The sequence below is a fragment of the Lynx rufus genome, unplaced genomic scaffold (assembly GCF_022079265.1).
Source record: "Lynx rufus isolate CCGP_SWC_20201006 ecotype Redwood Valley unplaced genomic scaffold, mLynRuf1.p SCAF_7, whole genome shotgun sequence".
Classification (NCBI taxonomy): Eukaryota; Metazoa; Chordata; class Mammalia; order Carnivora; family Felidae; genus Lynx; species Lynx rufus.
In genome coordinates, this window is record NW_025814889.1 from 58,470,592 (window position 1) to 58,488,602 (window position 18,011).

Below are 18,011 nucleotides of genomic sequence, written 5' to 3' on the forward strand. Positions count from 1 at the left end.
TTCCTAGGCTGTGGAGAAGTTTCATAAAATAAAACTGTTTCTGCCATATCACTAATTGCCTGCTACCTCTAGTCTGGGGTTCCTAGACTACTTATTTGAGGACAGCTTCAACATTCCATAAAACATGCAATTTACCACTGGGTGGAATGCTTTTGCTAGGTTTACTTTTGTGGCATTATCAACATTAGGTATTGGCATACTGTTAGTTAGTCGTTGAAACTGTTCAATAAAACATTAAATAATAACAGAAAAACCCAATGTAAACACATTGGTAAGAGCCATTTGAGCTGAGGAAGTCTTCATTTGGTACCCTCGAGCTCAATTGCTGAAAGTAAAGGAAAGCACTCCTTACTGTAAATAACTCCTTATTGTCTGAAATAAATGACAGGCCTTGAGAAAAATACATAATTTCACTGTTGAGTATGTCAGTGAATTTATATGCTTATACATTAAAAACATTTTTTTGATTCATTTATTTATTTTGTGACAGAGAGAGAGAGAGAGAGAGAGAGAGTGTGTGTGTGTGTGTGTGTGTGTGTGTGTGTATACACTTAAGCACAAGCAGAAGGAAGGGCAGAGAGAGAGGGAGACAGAGAATCTTAGGCAGTCTCCACATGCTGTCAGTGCAGAGCCCGACACAGGGCTTGAACTCATGAACCGAACCGCAAGATGCTGACATAAGCTGAAATGAAGAGTTGGATGCTTAACCAACTGACCCATCCAGGCGTCCCTATATGCTTACATTTTTTAGATGTAACTATTTCCAACATTTACAGAGCATAATAAATCACTGCATGAGGCCCCTTTAACAAAGACATGTGCATAAGAAAGAATTGTGTTAGCCATGTAAATTCAAGTAATCTATCAAATTATGTTTTCTAATTTAAAAATTTTTAAATGTGAAATTCTTGAATAAAATCCTGGTGGGTTTTCATAAAACATTAATTATATAATCAAGGGACCTGAGGGGAGAGAAATTATCCAATATTTTTAATCAGATCAAGATCAAACATTTTCAGATACTTTTTGCATCTAACAGTTCTGAATGTTCAACCATGAATCCTGTCAAATTTTAAGTTAATGGGTTTTCATTTTGGTCTTTTTTTACTGCATATTTAAACAATGTCAAGTCCAGTGCTCGCTTCGGCAGCACATATACTAAACAATGTCAAGTCCAGGGCCCATTTACTCATTCTTTATTTTTCCCACCTTTAGAAATCAGTATGTCCCTTCCACTCACATCTGATCAGGTAAAGCAAGTCATGGTCATGCCTAACTTCAAGGTGGTAAAGAGTGTAATCATCCCGTATGTTCAGGAAAGGCAGGATAACAGGAAATACGAACTCTAGTGAAGCTACCAAGCTACCTAAGCTTTTTTTTTTTTTAAGCTTTAAGTTTTTTGTTTTTTTTTTAAAGCTATAGGATTGCTCAAAGATCATTTCTTTAAGTGACGAATTTTTAAAGAGAAAATTATTTGTGGGGTGCCTGGGTGGCTCAGTCGGTTGAGCACTGACCTCAGCTCAGGTCATGATCTCACAGTTTGTGGGTTTGAGCCCCACATCGGGCTCTGTGCTGACAGCTCAGAGCCTGGAGCCTGTTTTGGATTCTGTGTCTCCCTCTCTTTCTCTCAGCCCCTCCCCTGCTCGCACTTTGTCTCTCTCTCTCTCAAAAATAAAATGAACATAAAAAAATTTTTTTAAAAGAGCAAATCATTTCCCACCTCTCTAAAATGTCAGCTATATACAAGTTTCTGGGTTCTCCTCCCCTATTCCTTTTCATTTTGACATGCTCGTAATCATACTCTAAATACTAGTCTTTGTACTGATCATCATGTCATATCCAATTTTCTATATTGCTAAAGAATCTTTATAATCTTTTATTCTGGTGTAATATTTAAAGTGGAATTTTTCTTTTTTTTTTTTAATTTTTTTTTTCAACGTTTATTTATTTTTGGGACAGAGAGAGACAGAGCATGAATGGGGGAGGGGCAGAGAGAGAGGGAGACACAGAATCGGAAACAGGCTCCAGGCTCTGAGCCATCAGCCCCAGAGCCTGACGCGGGGCTCGAACTCACGGACCGCGAGATCATGACCTGGCTGAAGTCGGACGCTTAACCGACTGCGCCACCCAGGTGCCCCTAAAGTGGAATTTTTCAATTAAATTTATTCTTGGAATATCTAATAAATTCCTATTCTGATTTCAAGTTTGTATTCAATCTAATTCTTAACCCTGTTTAAAGAAAATAAACCAATAAAACAATGCATATCGTGTCTTAGCACTTGTAGGAAAACCTGCTACTTCTGGACCTTCCTAAAATGCAGATTGTTTATGGCCAAACGTAAAAGCCACTCAGTTCTGAAAAATTCTAAAGACACAGTTAATTCTAACATAAAAAGTAAGTGGCTTGAAAATCCCAGAAATAGAAAAGAGCAGAAAACAACTAAAGGAGTATGATTAGTAAATTGCCCAAATATGTTATATCTAAAGATGTCCAATTTTAAGAGAGGAGTACAGCAGTTTAAGAAAATCAATTTTACTTTCTAAAATTCCATCTTATAAAACCAACAGGTGAGAAAGTAATGTAAGATAATCCTTCAGTTAGTGAAAGTATTTACTACAAATTTCCATTTAATGACAAGTTCCCTTAAGTCAGTTGGAAATAAAATACACAAAAATTAAATTTGCTTCAAAGCTGTTCAGGCATATCCCTAGAATAAAAAGGAGCAATTCCTGTGCTGAATTTTAGGATGTGGAAACAACAGGCTCAATTATGAATAGTGACTATAAATAAAAGGCAAGAAGAAAATATATACATTCAAAACTGAGCCATTGGCAAGAAAGCGGCTTTCAGACAATTTCTTAGTTGTTAAGGAAAAAAGTCTTGAGAATGCTTCAAGGGAATCTAGTAACATTTCTTACATAAAGAAAAAATGTATACATTTAAAAAATGTGTCCTACCATTTGTACTTCAATATCACCTTGTTCCTCAACTTTTGTTTCTTCCTCACAAACTGATACAGACTCACATTCTTGTTGCTTATACTCTTCTTGGAGCTCTTTGCTGATTTCTGCTTCTCCCTTCTGAACTTCATCTTTGACAAAGTGAGTTACTGTGGCAGTATGTCCTTGTAATGATGCTGAAACAGGGCGCAGTGGTGTGGCATGGTCATAGTGAGTATGCAGGAGTCGTATAGCAATGCCACTTGTTGCTAAAATCCTTGGAATTTCAAATCTAATTTGTGTTTCAGAGAATCTGACACTTCTGTACCTGTTAATGATTTTAACAAAAAGGTGAGACTGTAGAAAACGAAGTCTGCTGAGAATCTATACCTAAACAAGATTTCTCTCCACTTTAATTTTGCCACAGGTTTGAGTCCCAACCCATGCCTGCTTGCTTGCTTTGCAATTTGGACCCAGTTGCTAGTGTTACCCTTCTCAAAAACACTCTCTTGGGATGTATGACCCCATACTCTTCTCTTCCATCTCAGGCAGGTCCTTCTTTGTTTCCCCTGTATGGCTTTCTTCCTCACTGTCCCTTAAATGTTGATATTATATTACTCAGTTCTCTATCCAGGCCCTCTTTCTTTCTCCCTCTACATATTCTCCTTGGATCTTATTTTGATGGCTTCAATCATTACTTATGTAATCTGGCATTTTTAACATGAGTTCTATGTGTCTTGGGATGGGGTAGTGGGACAGAAGAGGGATCCCTGAATCGGCTTTAAGAGGCCCAAAAATGTCCTTACCTATGATGAGTGTATGTAATAAAGTTTGTAAGAGTCTATGACTCCCAAAAAGTTAAGAACTACTGATCTATGATAACGACTCCCCAAAATAGATCAACTCAGATTTTTTCAGTGCCTTCAGACAGTTGCACTTGGATATTTCACAAGTACTTCAAACTCAACAGACCCAACATTAAACTCGTCATGCCTGCAGCCCCCCTCATTATCATCAAATAAAACAAAACTTGTTTCTTCCTCCACTATTCACTATCTTAGTAAAAAGACACCATCTAATTCTCTTCTAATTCTCTTCTTAAATCTGGACAGTTAATAGAGGGCTATTCATTTTACTTCTTTAAAAATTATACAGAGTAATTTTTTTAACATTTTTTTTTCAAAGTTTATTTATTTTTGGGACAGAGAGAGACAGAGCATGAACGGGGGAGGAGCAGAGAGAGAGGGAGACCCAGAATCGGAAACAGGCTCCAGGCTCTGAGCCATCAGCCCAGAACCTGACGCGGGGCTCGAACTCACGGACCGCGAGATCGTGACCTGGCTGAAGTCGGACGCTTAACCGACTGCGCCACCCAGGCGCCCCTATACAGAGTAATTTTTATAGGCAACACATTTTACAGTGAAAAGGGTTATATGAATACACTGTCTCATTAGATTTAAACCAGAGTATTTTACAGCAAATGTAACTTGGAAAGTATTTTGTCCATTCCTGTTACTAAATATCAAAATTAAAGTCCAATTCTTTCCACTATCATATGACTAGTCTTTTCAGAGCTGGGACCAGAACCTAGGCCTCCTAACTTGTACTTTGCAATTTTTTTTCCCCTAGAACTCACTGCCATACTAACTCAATTAATTTGAACTGTTGAAGATTAAATAGCAGAAGTGATTATAAATTTATCAGTATCACTCTCACTTCTAAGAAAGATGTTATTACCTGTAAATAAGTGGGGAAACATCACTTAAATATATATAATATAAATATATTTTATTTTTATAATTAAATAAAATTTATATAATTTATATAATTATACACCATATATTTAATTATATATAATATATATAATTATATATACAATTATTTATATAATTTATATAATTAAATATAATTAAATATAATTTATATATATATGTATTTTTTAAGTACTATTTAAAAAGTTCACAAAGATTTTTAAAGTTTTAGATTGCCATGTAGAAAGCACCTACCACCCTATGGGGGGTGTGAATTAAGTGGGTAAAGAAAAGGGGAAGACATTTATCTATTCAGCATTTGTTTGTACTAAACATCATGCTATGATTTTTATATTAATATTTAACCTTCAACTCAATCCTATTAAGTTAAGTAATATAATCATCAGTTGACCATTGATATAATGAAGCTCCAGAAGGCTAAGTAACTTGCCTCAGGTAAATAAATGGCAGTTCTGTGATTCAAACTCCAGCTGGCTGACTTCCTAACATAGGTTTTATCCATGTATACCACACTATTATGCAAAAGACATATGCCTGGTCATCATGATGTGACTCCCAATGTCTTTTGACCTACAGTATCACCCATGGGAATACCTTGGATTCTTCTTGAGGTTTGCCCACACATATAGAGTAACATTTTCATCTTGAATGACTTTTTCCATATTTCCACTGTCCAGATCTGCTAATGTACTAGCTTGCTGTAACAGAAAAAGAAAACATTATAAAAGATTACAGGCCTCATAAATTATGCAACTTACAAGAGTCATTTCATTACTTAGGTGTTAGATTCCCTTTATTACTTAAAAGAGTAATTTGGGGGGCGCCTGGGTGGCGCAGTCGGTTAAGCGTCCGACTTCAGCCAGGTCACGATCTCGCGGTCCGTGAGTTCGAGCCCCGCGTCAGGCTCTGGGCTGATGGCTCAGAGCCTGGAGCCTGTTTCCGATTCTGTGTCTCCCTCTCTCTCTCTGCCCCTCCCCCGTTCATGCTCTGTCTCTCTCTGTCCCAAAAATAAATAAAAAACGTTGAAAAAAAAATTAAAAAAAAAAAAAAGAGTAATTTGGGTAAAAATATCAAACTAACAAAAAATTGCTTTAAAAAATTCTCTGAATGATACAAATGAACTTCAATGATACAAATGTGCTTCACCTTTGCACTCAGTTTCCCTTACAGTCTCTAAGGATTAAAATTGCTCCTGTATTCCCAGGATTACTGTTAAAATTTTAGCATTATCATGATTACCATGAACCCTTTTCAATTTTAGCATTATCATGATTTTTCATCTTAACTATACACCTGCTTCTTTATCTGTACCTTATTAAAATGTAGATCATGCTACTGCAAAAGTTAGTTCATTTCTGAACATTATCAAATTTAGGAAACAAAATTTCCAGTTTATGAAATCCAAATGAGTCATGTTTCATTAGTCTGACACTTGATGTCCAACATTAAACGCACAATTTAAGGATGTTCTTAAGAATGTTTAATAAAAACAAATAGAGCTTGTTGCATGTTAGCTCTCTTAAATGCCTCAAATAAGTCAATACTGTATGTGTATAGCTGCCATATTGTAAAACCTTAGAAGTACTGGAGATTGAATATATTGTTAATTTTTAAAAAGTCATTGATCCCCCACACTTTTTTCCTTAAAAGGTGACATTACCTTTTGAAGTATCCAGAATAGCTGTCTTGTAGAACACTGTGAATTTATCTGATTGTTTCCTCATGGTATTGTTTAACTTGCTTTTCTATCCCCTTTATTTTTTGTAACTTTTTTGAAAGTTAGGTGTGTACATAGGCTTATTTTTGGCAAGAAGGCATTGGACCTTATGTTGTGTTCTTCATGTTGCATCCTATCAGGAGCTCTGTGATGTTCCACTATTAACAATGTGGACTTGATCACTTGGTTAAGGTGTAAGTACCCATATTCTCCCAGTTACAAAGTATACTTTTCCCCAATCAATAAATAATCTGTGGCCTAATACTTTGGCACTAGGAGAATCAGGTGTTCTCCAACAACTTTTCACCTAATTATCTAGGTGAAAATGATCCTTATCATTTATTACAATTGGGGACTGAAAAATGGTGACTTTCTAACTTACAATTCCTTCTACATTTATCAGATGGCATTCTTCTATAAAGAACTCTTCTTTCCCTTACTCCACTGTCCCCCTTCCTTTTTGGAGTTATCACTTTAGACCCATGGATTTTTCTTTATTTAATGCATTATAATCAATTATGATTATTCTTTCTGATACTCAAATTATTGCAAATTTGACCAGTGAGAGCTTCTTTAAGCTAGTTCTATGCCTTTGGATATGACTCCAATAGTGTGTAAGTATTTATTTGCTTTCTAGCACAAGATAATTCAATCTCATCTTTCACTGTCCTTGCTCCAGACCCAGAATCAGCTGTTTACCCCAGTTAGACTTGGTTCCATCTTAGGGATTAAAAAGGAATCTGCTTCATACTGATATCTCCACTTCAAATTTAACATTACAGTATTTTTTTCCTAATCTTTTACGTACTCATTTTCTCTTAAAATAATCTTGATTACTAATAATTTTAATACACTTCCTTGTTTTTCTTATAATACAAATCAAAGAGTTGCAAAATTATATGAATATTACTAACAATAAATTTAGTGAAGTTTAAGCCTTCTTCGCATTTCTTTTTGTAGTTAGAACATATGCTACCAACACTATACACAGGACTATGTTCTAGACCAAAATAAACCAAGATAACCACAAACCATGTGTGACCTTAAGGCTGTTTTCTGATTAGAGGACAAAATAAAACAAAAACGGCTATAGAAGACATTCATGGGATATTAGCCAAAATTTAAATATGGACTGGATATTAGAGTATGGAATTATTACTTCCTAAGGTATAATGATTTTACAGTTATTTCGATATTATTTTTAGCGATAAGATATTTGGGAAAAATAGAGTGACTACCAATAATTATAATCGTTTTCAACTCATTTATCTAGAGTAATGAATATCTAACATACAATGTTTAGCGAATTTATTTTCATAGTGATCCCACTAAACCTTAGCAAGTATAAGGAAAAAACTGGACTTTAACTACATTGATAATGCTTTTTTTTCTTTAGAAATATTTATGGTTGGGGGCACCTGGGTGGCTCAGCTGGTTGGGCGTCTGACCCTTGGTTTCAGCTCAGGTCATTATCTCACGTCACAGCTCATGGGTTCAAGCCCCGCATCACAGCGTGCAGCCTGCTTGGGATTTCTCTCTCCCTCTCTCTTTGCCCCTCCCCGACTTGCTTTCTTCTCCCTCTCTCTCAAAAAATAAACATAAATAAAAATTTGGAAAAAAGAAGTATTTATGGTTGTTAGATATGGATAAATGTATGTGCCTCATATTATTCTACTGACTTTTCCATAGCCTTTTAATTAAAAAAAGATACTAGATGTTTTATTATGTAGCATAAAGTTTTCATTCTTATAAAAGTTATTCATAAGTTATGAGTAAAATAATCACACTTACTCTGAGAAGTCGTTCTGTGGCTACATTGAACTTAAGATGGAGGAGCTCCTGCAGCTCTAGAATTGATCCTTGGTATTGTATTATAGTTTTATCTTCCAAATCATATGATGGCGTTTGCAATAAAAGTAATCTCAACTTCTCAATTAACTATAAAGTAAAATGTAAAGTAAAAATTTACTCTAAGAATAAATTAAACTTCTGACAAATAGTCAAAGAAAAAGTGAAAAGGCAATGTTCTATCACTTTAGAATTGACGAACACATCATATCATCAGTAAAACATAAAAATCCTTTCTTGTGTTAATTGTATTATTTAAGATCATGGAAAAATAAAAATATTTCCTCCAGATACTCCTTTATAAAAATTCTCAACTATTGGCAAGTTATAGAGGAGGCACAGCTTGGATGCTGAAGACAATGGAACAATAGAAATAGTGATATAACAATAATGAGGAGGAGGGGCACCTAGGTGGCTCAATCAGACAAGTGCCCAGCTTCGGCTCAGGTCATGATCTCACTCACAGTTTGGGAGTTGGAGCCCCAAGTCTGGCTCTGTGCTGACAGCTCAGAGCCTGGAGCCTGCTTCGGATTCTGTGTGTGTCTCTCTCTGGGCCCCTCCTCCACTTGCTCTCTGTTTCTCTCAAAAATAAACATTAAAAAAATTTAAAACAAGCAAATAAACAATAATGAGGAGGAGAATGAGAAGGTGAGAGAGCAGATAGTTACTAATATGTACCGAATGTTTATATAGGTGCCCACGGCAGGCCACCCCCAAATGTAGCACAATGGCATATTGATCATTTTGAATTGAAGCTACTTGAGAAGCAACCAGTGTAAAGACACTTGCATCCTCCTCTGTCTCCTGAAAGCAGGAAACAAATCTCCCATATGAAAATACCTTCCCTGTACTAAGAAGTAAAAAGACCAGAGATAGGAACTTTAAACTCAAGAAAACTGTAGAAATAAACCTTGTTACTTTTTTTTTTTTTTTTTTTTTTACTAATCTACCACATCAGACTAAACTCCACTTAGAATTCCTTACTAACTAAAGCTCACAAACACCTATTTTCCTTATCTTGTAAATTCCTCACAAATCGATTGTCTAAAATGTATAAACTGCCTGCCTCGGTCATTTCTTTGGGTCTCAATTTCATTATTGGGTCTCCATGCACGTGTCATGTGTATTGAATTCTCAGTCCAGCTGAAAGAGCTTGAAGGATAGAAGAATTTCCCCTCTCCTACACTTACTATGTGCCAGGAACTGTTCTAAATGTTTATGTTTTAATTCATTCTATCTTCATCATAACTCTATGAGGTAGATACTGTTATTATGCCTATTTTTATAGATAAGGAAACTAAGGCAGTCTGATTCCATTGGTAAGGAGTTTGAAAGACCCCACTCCTTCCTAACAGCAAGTGAAAAGCTCAACAGACTGAAAAATCAACAACTCTTCTTCGATCAACAAGAAGGGAGGAGACTGGGCAAACGCCTGATCTCAAGACTGGGAAGACCTATAAGTGAACAGAGGGAGTTAGCTTACCATGGTATATTCAGGAACAAAAGCCACTGCAGAAACCAGTGCCAGATAAGAACATCTGAAACTGCAAATGACAAATTACTGAAGGCTTAGTGTGAACAGCTCTTGAGAGTTAAAAACTCCAGGAGAGCACAGCCATGGAAGGAGGAGAGCCCACAATATTGTGAGACTTACCTCCAAATGCTCCACCAGGTTCTCACAATAAATATGGGAGCAGAATCCCCTCCTACTTCCAGCAGAGGGAAGGGAAAAGGAACGGTTTTGAAATACACCAGAGTACTCTATCCTTAACAAGGCCTGATCTTAGGGGAAACTAATTAACTAGAGCCTAAGTTTTGGGACTTTTATCAAAGCCTCACTCACCTGGGGGAAAGGAAATAACTCCAGCTAGCACTAGCCATCCCCTCCCACCTGAGGGGAATAAAATAAATTAAAAACACTTGTGAAGTTCACCATGCAGAGATACAGGCTTATTAAAAGACCGAGACCTAATTGCAGGACTATAGGATTCTTCTCCTCCCCAGCCCCACCTCACAGCCATATTACTAAAGCCCTATTTATACCACTTCCTTTCACTCAGTACATCATGTCCAGCTATCAGGAGAAAATTACAACTCATACCAAAAGGCAAAACCACTATTTGAAAAGACAAAGCAAGCATTAGAACCACACATGGCAGGGATATTGAATTATCCGACCAGGAATTTAAAACACCTATGACTGATATGCTAAGGGCTCTACTGGATAAAGCAGACAGCATGAATAAATAGATGGGCAACGTAAAGCAGAGAGATAGAAATCCTAAGAAAGAACCAGATAGAAATGAATGAATGCCTTTGGTGGGCTTATTAGTAGACTGGACTTAGCAGAGGAAAGAATCTCTGAGCTAGAGGACATAACAATAGAATCTTTGAAAACTAAAGTCAAAGAAAACAAAAAGTGAAAAAAAATATATATTTTTTAAATAGAACAAAGTAGGGGCGCCTGGGTGGCGCAGTCGGTTAAGCGTCCGACATCAGCCAGGTCATGAGTCCGACATCAGCCAGGTCATGATCTCGCGGTCCGTGAGTTCGAGCCCCGCGTCGGGCTCTGGGCTGATGGCTCGGAGCCTGGAGCCTGTTTCCGAGTCTGTGTCTCCCTCTCTCTCTGCCCCTCCCCCGTTCATGCTCTGTCTCTCTCTGTCCCAAAAATAAATAAAAAAACGTTGAAAAAAAAATTTAAATAGAACAAAGTATCCAAGGACTGTGGGACAACTACAAAAGGTATAGCATACATGTAAAGGGAATACCAGAAGGAGAAAAGAGGGAGAAAGGAACAGAAGAAATATTTGAAATAACAATTTCCCTAAATGAACATCAGATGCTAAACCACAGGTTCAGGGAGCTTGGAGAACACCAAACAGGATAAATGCCCTAGAGAACTACACTTAGGCATATTATTTTCAAACTACAGAAAATCAAAGAAAAAAAATCCCGACAGAAGCCAGAGGAAACAACACCTTACCTTAAGAGAAACAAAATTACGAATTACATTTAACTTCCCAGAAATCATCTAATCAAGAAGAGAGTGGAGATATTTAAAGTGTTGAGAGAAATTGAGGCACAGCATGACCAAGGAACAAGTAATAAGTGGCAGGATTTAGTTTTGAACACTGACACAGATAATACCTAGAAAATTTCTAAATTAAGAGAGGTGGCATTGTGGTGGAGGGCAGTATGGACTTAAGCCAGCATGCAGGGCTTCGATCCTAGCCACTTTCTACTGGCAGTGTGGACTTGGGTAAGTTATATAACATCTTTGTACCTCTGTGCATCACTATGCCCTCTTCATTTGTAAAATGAGAATACTGGTGCCTACCTCCTAGGTAGCTATGAATTATTATAAGAATTCAGCAAGTAACTATTTCTAAAGCCTGGAATAGTAAGTATTATATAAGAGCTTGCATGTAATTTGGAACTTAGTGTTTACCGTGGGGTCACTGCTATCCAATTCTTTCTGTTCCTCAAGTGCTGCCCTCTTCAGTTTCCTATTGCTATGATCATCCTCCTCTCCTATTTTGTTTTACCTGCCCTTTCCTCATTTTCTGTACTATTTCTTACTTCTATTTCTGTAACCCACTCTCATAATAGGAAGATTTCACTTCCAGCTCATCACTAGTGAACTCCAGTGCTACTTCCCACTCTCTCTCAGCTATTGCAGAGCACTGGCTTCCTGGGCCAGCAGCATGCCATGGCAGCCGGCAGAGAGGATGTGCAATGGCAAGAACCCTGTACAATGAATTCACTGGTGTCCAAATATCTCACAGTGGACAGGAGGCTTGGGAGCTTCTGGAAAGTCAGAGTAAGCCCTATTTAAAGTCTCATAGGAGACTCTAAGCAAGTCACAGTTTTTCTCTCTACATATGTAAAATGGATCTCATACGCTTGCCCACATCAAATTAGGCAATGCATGTTAGGAGCTTAATGGTCTGGAGTTACTCCATCTTCATAACAACATGCTGAAGAAGTAAACCCCAGCGACAAGAAGCACAAAAATGTGGTGAGGAATTGCAACAAAAAGCATTAGAAGATAATAGGACCAAGTGCAGTGAATTCCTTCCAGTTCCTACTACTATGTAAGTGTGCCTAGTATGGGTTTCTTTCTATGCATCCTAATGGGATTTGTTGGGTTTCTTGAATCTGAGGGTTTGTATTTTTCCTCAGTTCTGGAAAGATGTCAGCCATTTTCTCTTTGAATACTGTCATTCCCTTCTGGTACCCTTTTTCGATGCATTTTAGCCCCTTTTACTCTACCATATATACCCATTAACTGCTCATTAATATTTTCCATCTCTTTATCTCTTTCTGTGTGCTATATTTTGGTAAATTCGTCCAATACAACTTCTGATTCACTTGTAGTAGAGACATTTTTGTTTCCCTTCAATAAGCTAAAGATGAGCCAAACAAGTTATCATCTCCCTTTGCAGAGCAGGTATTTCCCCTATCATCCACAATAACTTTTTGAGGCTCCCAGCCATACATGGAGTTTCTGATCCAACTTGCCACCTTGCATGGACTCTAGGCTTTGCTTCCTGATGGTCCTTTAAACCAATGCTAACCCAAGACTTAACAGAAACAGAAGCCTCTTGGAAAGTGGTGTCTCTGGGAAGCCACTCACTTTGAGATTTGCCCACTTTTCTGAATTGTTTTATGGCCTCCAAGATTTTCCCTTACTTTCTTTTGAAATATGCAATGAATTTAAATATCATTAAAACATTTTTTTTTTAGCATTTTTAAGTGCATCATAAAGTGCTAGTTCCTCAGGGTAGCCTATCCATCCTATTTGCAGAACTAGAAGGTAGGATATTCTTATTCATCTTTGTTCTTTCATGCCGAGAAGAGTAGGTGCCTGGCACATAGTTGACATAGAAAAGTATGTGTAGTGAATCACCAAATAGTGGAAAATTTCAACTCAAGATAAAATCATGCACTTTCCCTCCAAGTTATCTACATAAATGGATGCAACTTGATTTTTTTTTTCCCTGCTTAGATTAGACACATAATGTTTCACATTTATGCTATACTGACCTTATCTAAGGTGGCAAAGATAAAAAATAAAAATGGGAGTTGTAAAAACAAAAAAAAGAGAAAGGTTAAATATTTTTCTCGATATCCAAACATGCGGTAGTGTTATTAATTGGCAAATACAAATATATATTTGTTTAATTTATTTCCATTTTGGAGTCGATACCAGATAATTTGTAACTTAAACAACTTAAAATTACAGAGTAATACTCTAGGACATACATTTAGCACTAATTTACTCTTCGCGATCACTTCCTCTAAAGTCTCATTTGTTTCCTCTTTCCACAGACTAATGAAAGTATTAATTTCTGGGGATACTGAAGGATCAGGACTTCCATCACATTGAATGTAGTGATTCCACTGTGGAATAAAAATGTTGGAAGGGTCACAATGATGAAAATGCAAAGATCAAATAACTTTTTTCCAAGTATCAGTTCTCATAATCTAGTTTTCCCAATTTAGGTAAAAAAAAATTATGACTTTGCCTACTTGAGATATCTCTATAATAACCAAATTCTCTTTATCATATCAAAATAATTTATAAGCCTCAATAGTTCAAATAAATAGCAATTCTAGTAATTGTCATATTTTAAAAAAAACAGTATTTATGAGTTGGTTTTGTTTTGCTTTCATCTCTAAACATATAGCTCCTGTATTTACAAAAGCCAACACTTGGGCTAATTTCTACTTACCAAATTATTACTGTTTTTTGTGGGTTTTTTTTCCAAATTATTACTAATTGTTAATCACCACTGTCATTTTAGTATGAGTTCTTCCATTCATTTTGCAGTCTATGAAACTTCTACACTTGTAATCATATTGTACTTTGCTTAAAATTATAGTGTAATCATCTTTTGCCATATTATTACAGTTTTTTTCTTTTTCTCCTTATAAGAACCTTTATTTTTTTCCAAAGTTACATTGTTTTGAGCAATGCTAGATTGACTTAAGCTCAAAGTTTTCTATTTTAATTCAGAATAATTTCTTCAGTATAGATTCCCCCAAAATTAAATCAGAGTCAAAAGATACAAAAATTTCAAGGGTCTTATTATTGACAATAGTTTTCTACAAAGGTATGTGAATTTACTTTGCTACATGCAATATGACAGATTTGTCAAATTAGAGATGTTTTACAGACAAATTAAAAATCTGAGGGGATTAAAAAGGATATCAGAGTATAATTTCCTCTTGTGGCACACACAAACACACAAAATCAGTTTTACCTGAGAAAGCAATCTAGTATCTCGTTTCAACTTCTCTGCTTCAGGAAAACACTCCTCTAATAAATAAAGTTCTTCAAGTTCTTCATTCCTCCTTTCTAGATCCTGTTGCATGGGGATACATTGGTGGGCTCTTTAATTTTAGCTTTATGTTTCACAGGTAGCATCTAAACTTTACTCGGCAAAATACTGAGTTTCAAAATGAACACTAAAATTAGTCTGAATGTAACTGGTATTTCCAAAAGGTTTCCTCTGAAACAGAGGTTTGCAAGTTATCTGCAGACACCTGGTGGGTCCCCAAGACTCTTCAGGGATCTGTGAGGTCAAATATGTCTTCATAATAATACTGAAATACTATCTGCCTCTTTTGCAGTGTATACATTTACACTAATGGTGCAAAATGGTCTAAAATTGCTGGTGTCTCAGCACAAATCAAGGCACAAGCTATACTAGGAGTCATATTCTTTGGGGTTTGTGGGTGGTAAATAGCCATTTTCATATAAGAGTGACCTGAGGAGGTGAAAATTATTAATTTTGTTAAATGTCAACCCTTCAGTATAAGTCTTTTGATTGTACTATGTGCATAAAGCGAGAAGTATGCATAAAGCACTTCTGCCATGTTTCAAAGGACAAGGCTGTCTTGAGAAACCACTGCTTGCACAATTATTTGAGTATTTTGGCAGACACTCAAAAATGAATGCACTGAGTATTTCACTTTCAGGAAAGAATTAAAAGTATTTGTTACCAATAATAAAATTCAAGCTTTCAAATAAAAATTCAAATTAAACAAAAAAGCTTGTATCGACCACTGTGAGCTTCACATTTTCTCAATCCTTAAAAACCTTTCTGATTTGATTGGGGAAGACATCAATGCATGTGATTTTTGGTAATTAATAATAAAAACGTGTCAACATGTGGAAGGAAATTATTCAGTAAACCAAGTTTTTCTAAGCAACCAATGTATGATATTTCAAAATCATACATGGATACAAGATCAATTTAAAGTGTAAGACAGATCAATGTTTTAGTATAACACTATGAAAACTTCATTGATATGATTTCACATTCCATATTAAGAAACTATGACTTACTGAGTTTTGGTATAGAATCAAAAAGAATATCCACAATTACCTGAAAGGCTATTACAATATTCTGCTTTTCCAACTATGATTCTGTGTGAGGCCAGATTTTCTTTATGCACTTCGATAAAAACTCATTGTAACAGACAGAATACTGAATAGATATGAGAATCTAGCAGTCTTTTGTTAAGTCTGACATCAAAGAGACTTTAAAAACATAAACAATGCCACTTATTTCTCTAATTTAAAAAATATAGAATGTGTGGTGATGAATGTTAACTAGACTTATTGGAATAATCATTTCACAATATATACAAACATTGAATCACCATGTTTATACCTGAAACTAACACAATGTTATATGTCAATTATAACTCAATAATATATATGTACAATAGTTTTCTTCCTTAAAATATGTTAATATATTTACTTATTTTTATTAATGTTTATTTTATATAATATTTAATGTCTATTAATATGACGTGTCTTAAAATTTCTTGGTTTGAGTTTCTAATGTGGTAAATATTGAGAAATATGACCCACATAAATAAATTTCCTTGGGGGGGGGGCCTTCAATTTTTACCAGTTATGAGGCCTGTCGAGATCAGAACTACTGATATGAAAAATCCTGGTAATTCTGGTAAAAAAGAGAAGTAAAACTAAAATATGAGAGGTAGAATTTGAGTTTTGGGGGAGGAAGCCCTGTTTAATTATCTATAAAACAGATCGAGAAAAATAACTTAATGCTTACAAGCAAGGGCTCTGAAGCGAGACTATTTATGTCTAAGTCCTGGCTCGTCAACTCATTAGCTGCTTACCTTCCCTTTTCCTCAATTTCCTTATCTGTGAATTGTGGGTAATAATTTCACTTCTTTATGGTAGGATTAAAGGAGTTAAACCAGTTTACATAGGCCTATACATTAGTGGTAGGTATGGGGGACAGTGACATTACATGACCAAACAGATCTGATAGCTACATAGTTTGTCTTCATTAATAACATTACTAATGTTTACATACTTTTGCTTCAAGTTGATGCCATTTTTCTCTCTCAATCCGTTGTCTTTCAAGTCTTTCCATTTCTTCTTTTTCATGTTTCACACGGGCTTCCTCTAAAGAACCAAAAAAATTTTCTCTCAGTGATTAAATCAATCTAATTTTAATCCCTTAAAGTTACTTAAAATATTTTCAAGATATAATGGTAGTGAAATATTTTATAGAACTTACAGCCTATATTATGTGGTAGAAGTAAGAAAAATGCTGGATTTCTTTCAAAAAAGTAACATGACTCAAACTTTCTGGCCAAAAAAAATAGGCCCATAATAATATTTCTCTTCTCCAAATTTATAGCAATCCAATAATAATTTTAAATAATAAAAAATGACAGAACTATCATAGGTAATTAAGGAGAGGTAAAATCTTCAGGAGATTTCCATAAGTTTCTTATATCTACATCATTAGAAGCAATTACCACTTTTCCTAAGTTCATTTATGTATTTTGAGAGAGAGAGAGAGTGTGGGCACAGGTGTAAGCATGGGAGGGGTAAAGAGAAGGAGAGAGAGAATCCCAAGCACGTTCTGTGCTGTCAGCTCAGAGCCCAACAGGCCAATCTCACAAACTGTGAAATCATGACCTGGGTCGAAATCAAGAGTCAGATGCTTAACTGACTAAGCCACCCAGGCACCTCCAGAAGCAATTACCTTAAACTTCTCTTGCTTTCACTATTAAATACGAAAGATATGTTGAAGAATATAAGTTTAATCCAATACAATAAAACTTTCCCCAAGTTCTAGATCCTGATACTGTATTCTTATCATGCGCCACCTAAAAAGGATTTAATAATGATTGTATATAAAAAAAATCAACGTGGAACCTGAGGACAGACTTTTAAAACCTGAATTTGAATCCACAGGTTCTTTAAAAAAAAAAAAAAAAAATTATTTATTTATTTATTTATTTATTTATTTATTTAGAGCACACAAGCAGTGGAGGGGCAGAGAGAGAAGGGGAGAGAGAATCCCAAGCAGGCTCCACCCTATATGTGGAGCCTGAGGTGGGGCTCTATCTCACAACTGTGGGATCACAACCTGAGTCGATATCAAGAGTCAGATGCTAAACCAACTAAGCCACCCAGGCACTCCCACACATGCTCTTGATGCTAAAAGGTATACCGGTTTTTTAAATCTCTTTTTGTTATTTTAAATAATAGATATTTTTATTAATTTTTAATTTACTTTTTTTTTTTTTACAAATGAAAATCCTCTTTAAATTTGGCAAAGGCATATTATTAAACTATAATAACTTAGGCTGTTCTGTGCATTTCTTGTTAGTGTCTATTTCCTATTTCCCATATTTAATGAATTTAAGTTTTAGAATCCGTACTGTAGAATTAG

General features: G+C 35.6%; 1 protein-coding gene across 1 annotated transcript in view; it reads right to left on the reverse strand.

Moving 5' to 3' along the window:
• Nucleotides 1-18,011, reverse strand: part of DNAI7 (dynein axonemal intermediate chain 7) — a 49,300-nt gene that overhangs the window by 29,409 nt on the left and 1,880 nt on the right. The window contains exons 2-7 of the mRNA XM_047066832.1: nucleotides 16,638-16,729; nucleotides 14,544-14,645; nucleotides 13,543-13,680; nucleotides 8,221-8,367; nucleotides 5,307-5,410; nucleotides 2,959-3,268 (exon numbers count right to left, since the gene is read on the reverse strand). Coding sequence (XP_046922788.1) covers nucleotides 2,959-3,268; nucleotides 5,307-5,410; nucleotides 8,221-8,367; nucleotides 13,543-13,680; nucleotides 14,544-14,645; nucleotides 16,638-16,729 — 893 coding nt within the window. The remainder of the gene's footprint in view (nucleotides 1-2,958; nucleotides 3,269-5,306; nucleotides 5,411-8,220; nucleotides 8,368-13,542; nucleotides 13,681-14,543; nucleotides 14,646-16,637; nucleotides 16,730-18,011) is intronic.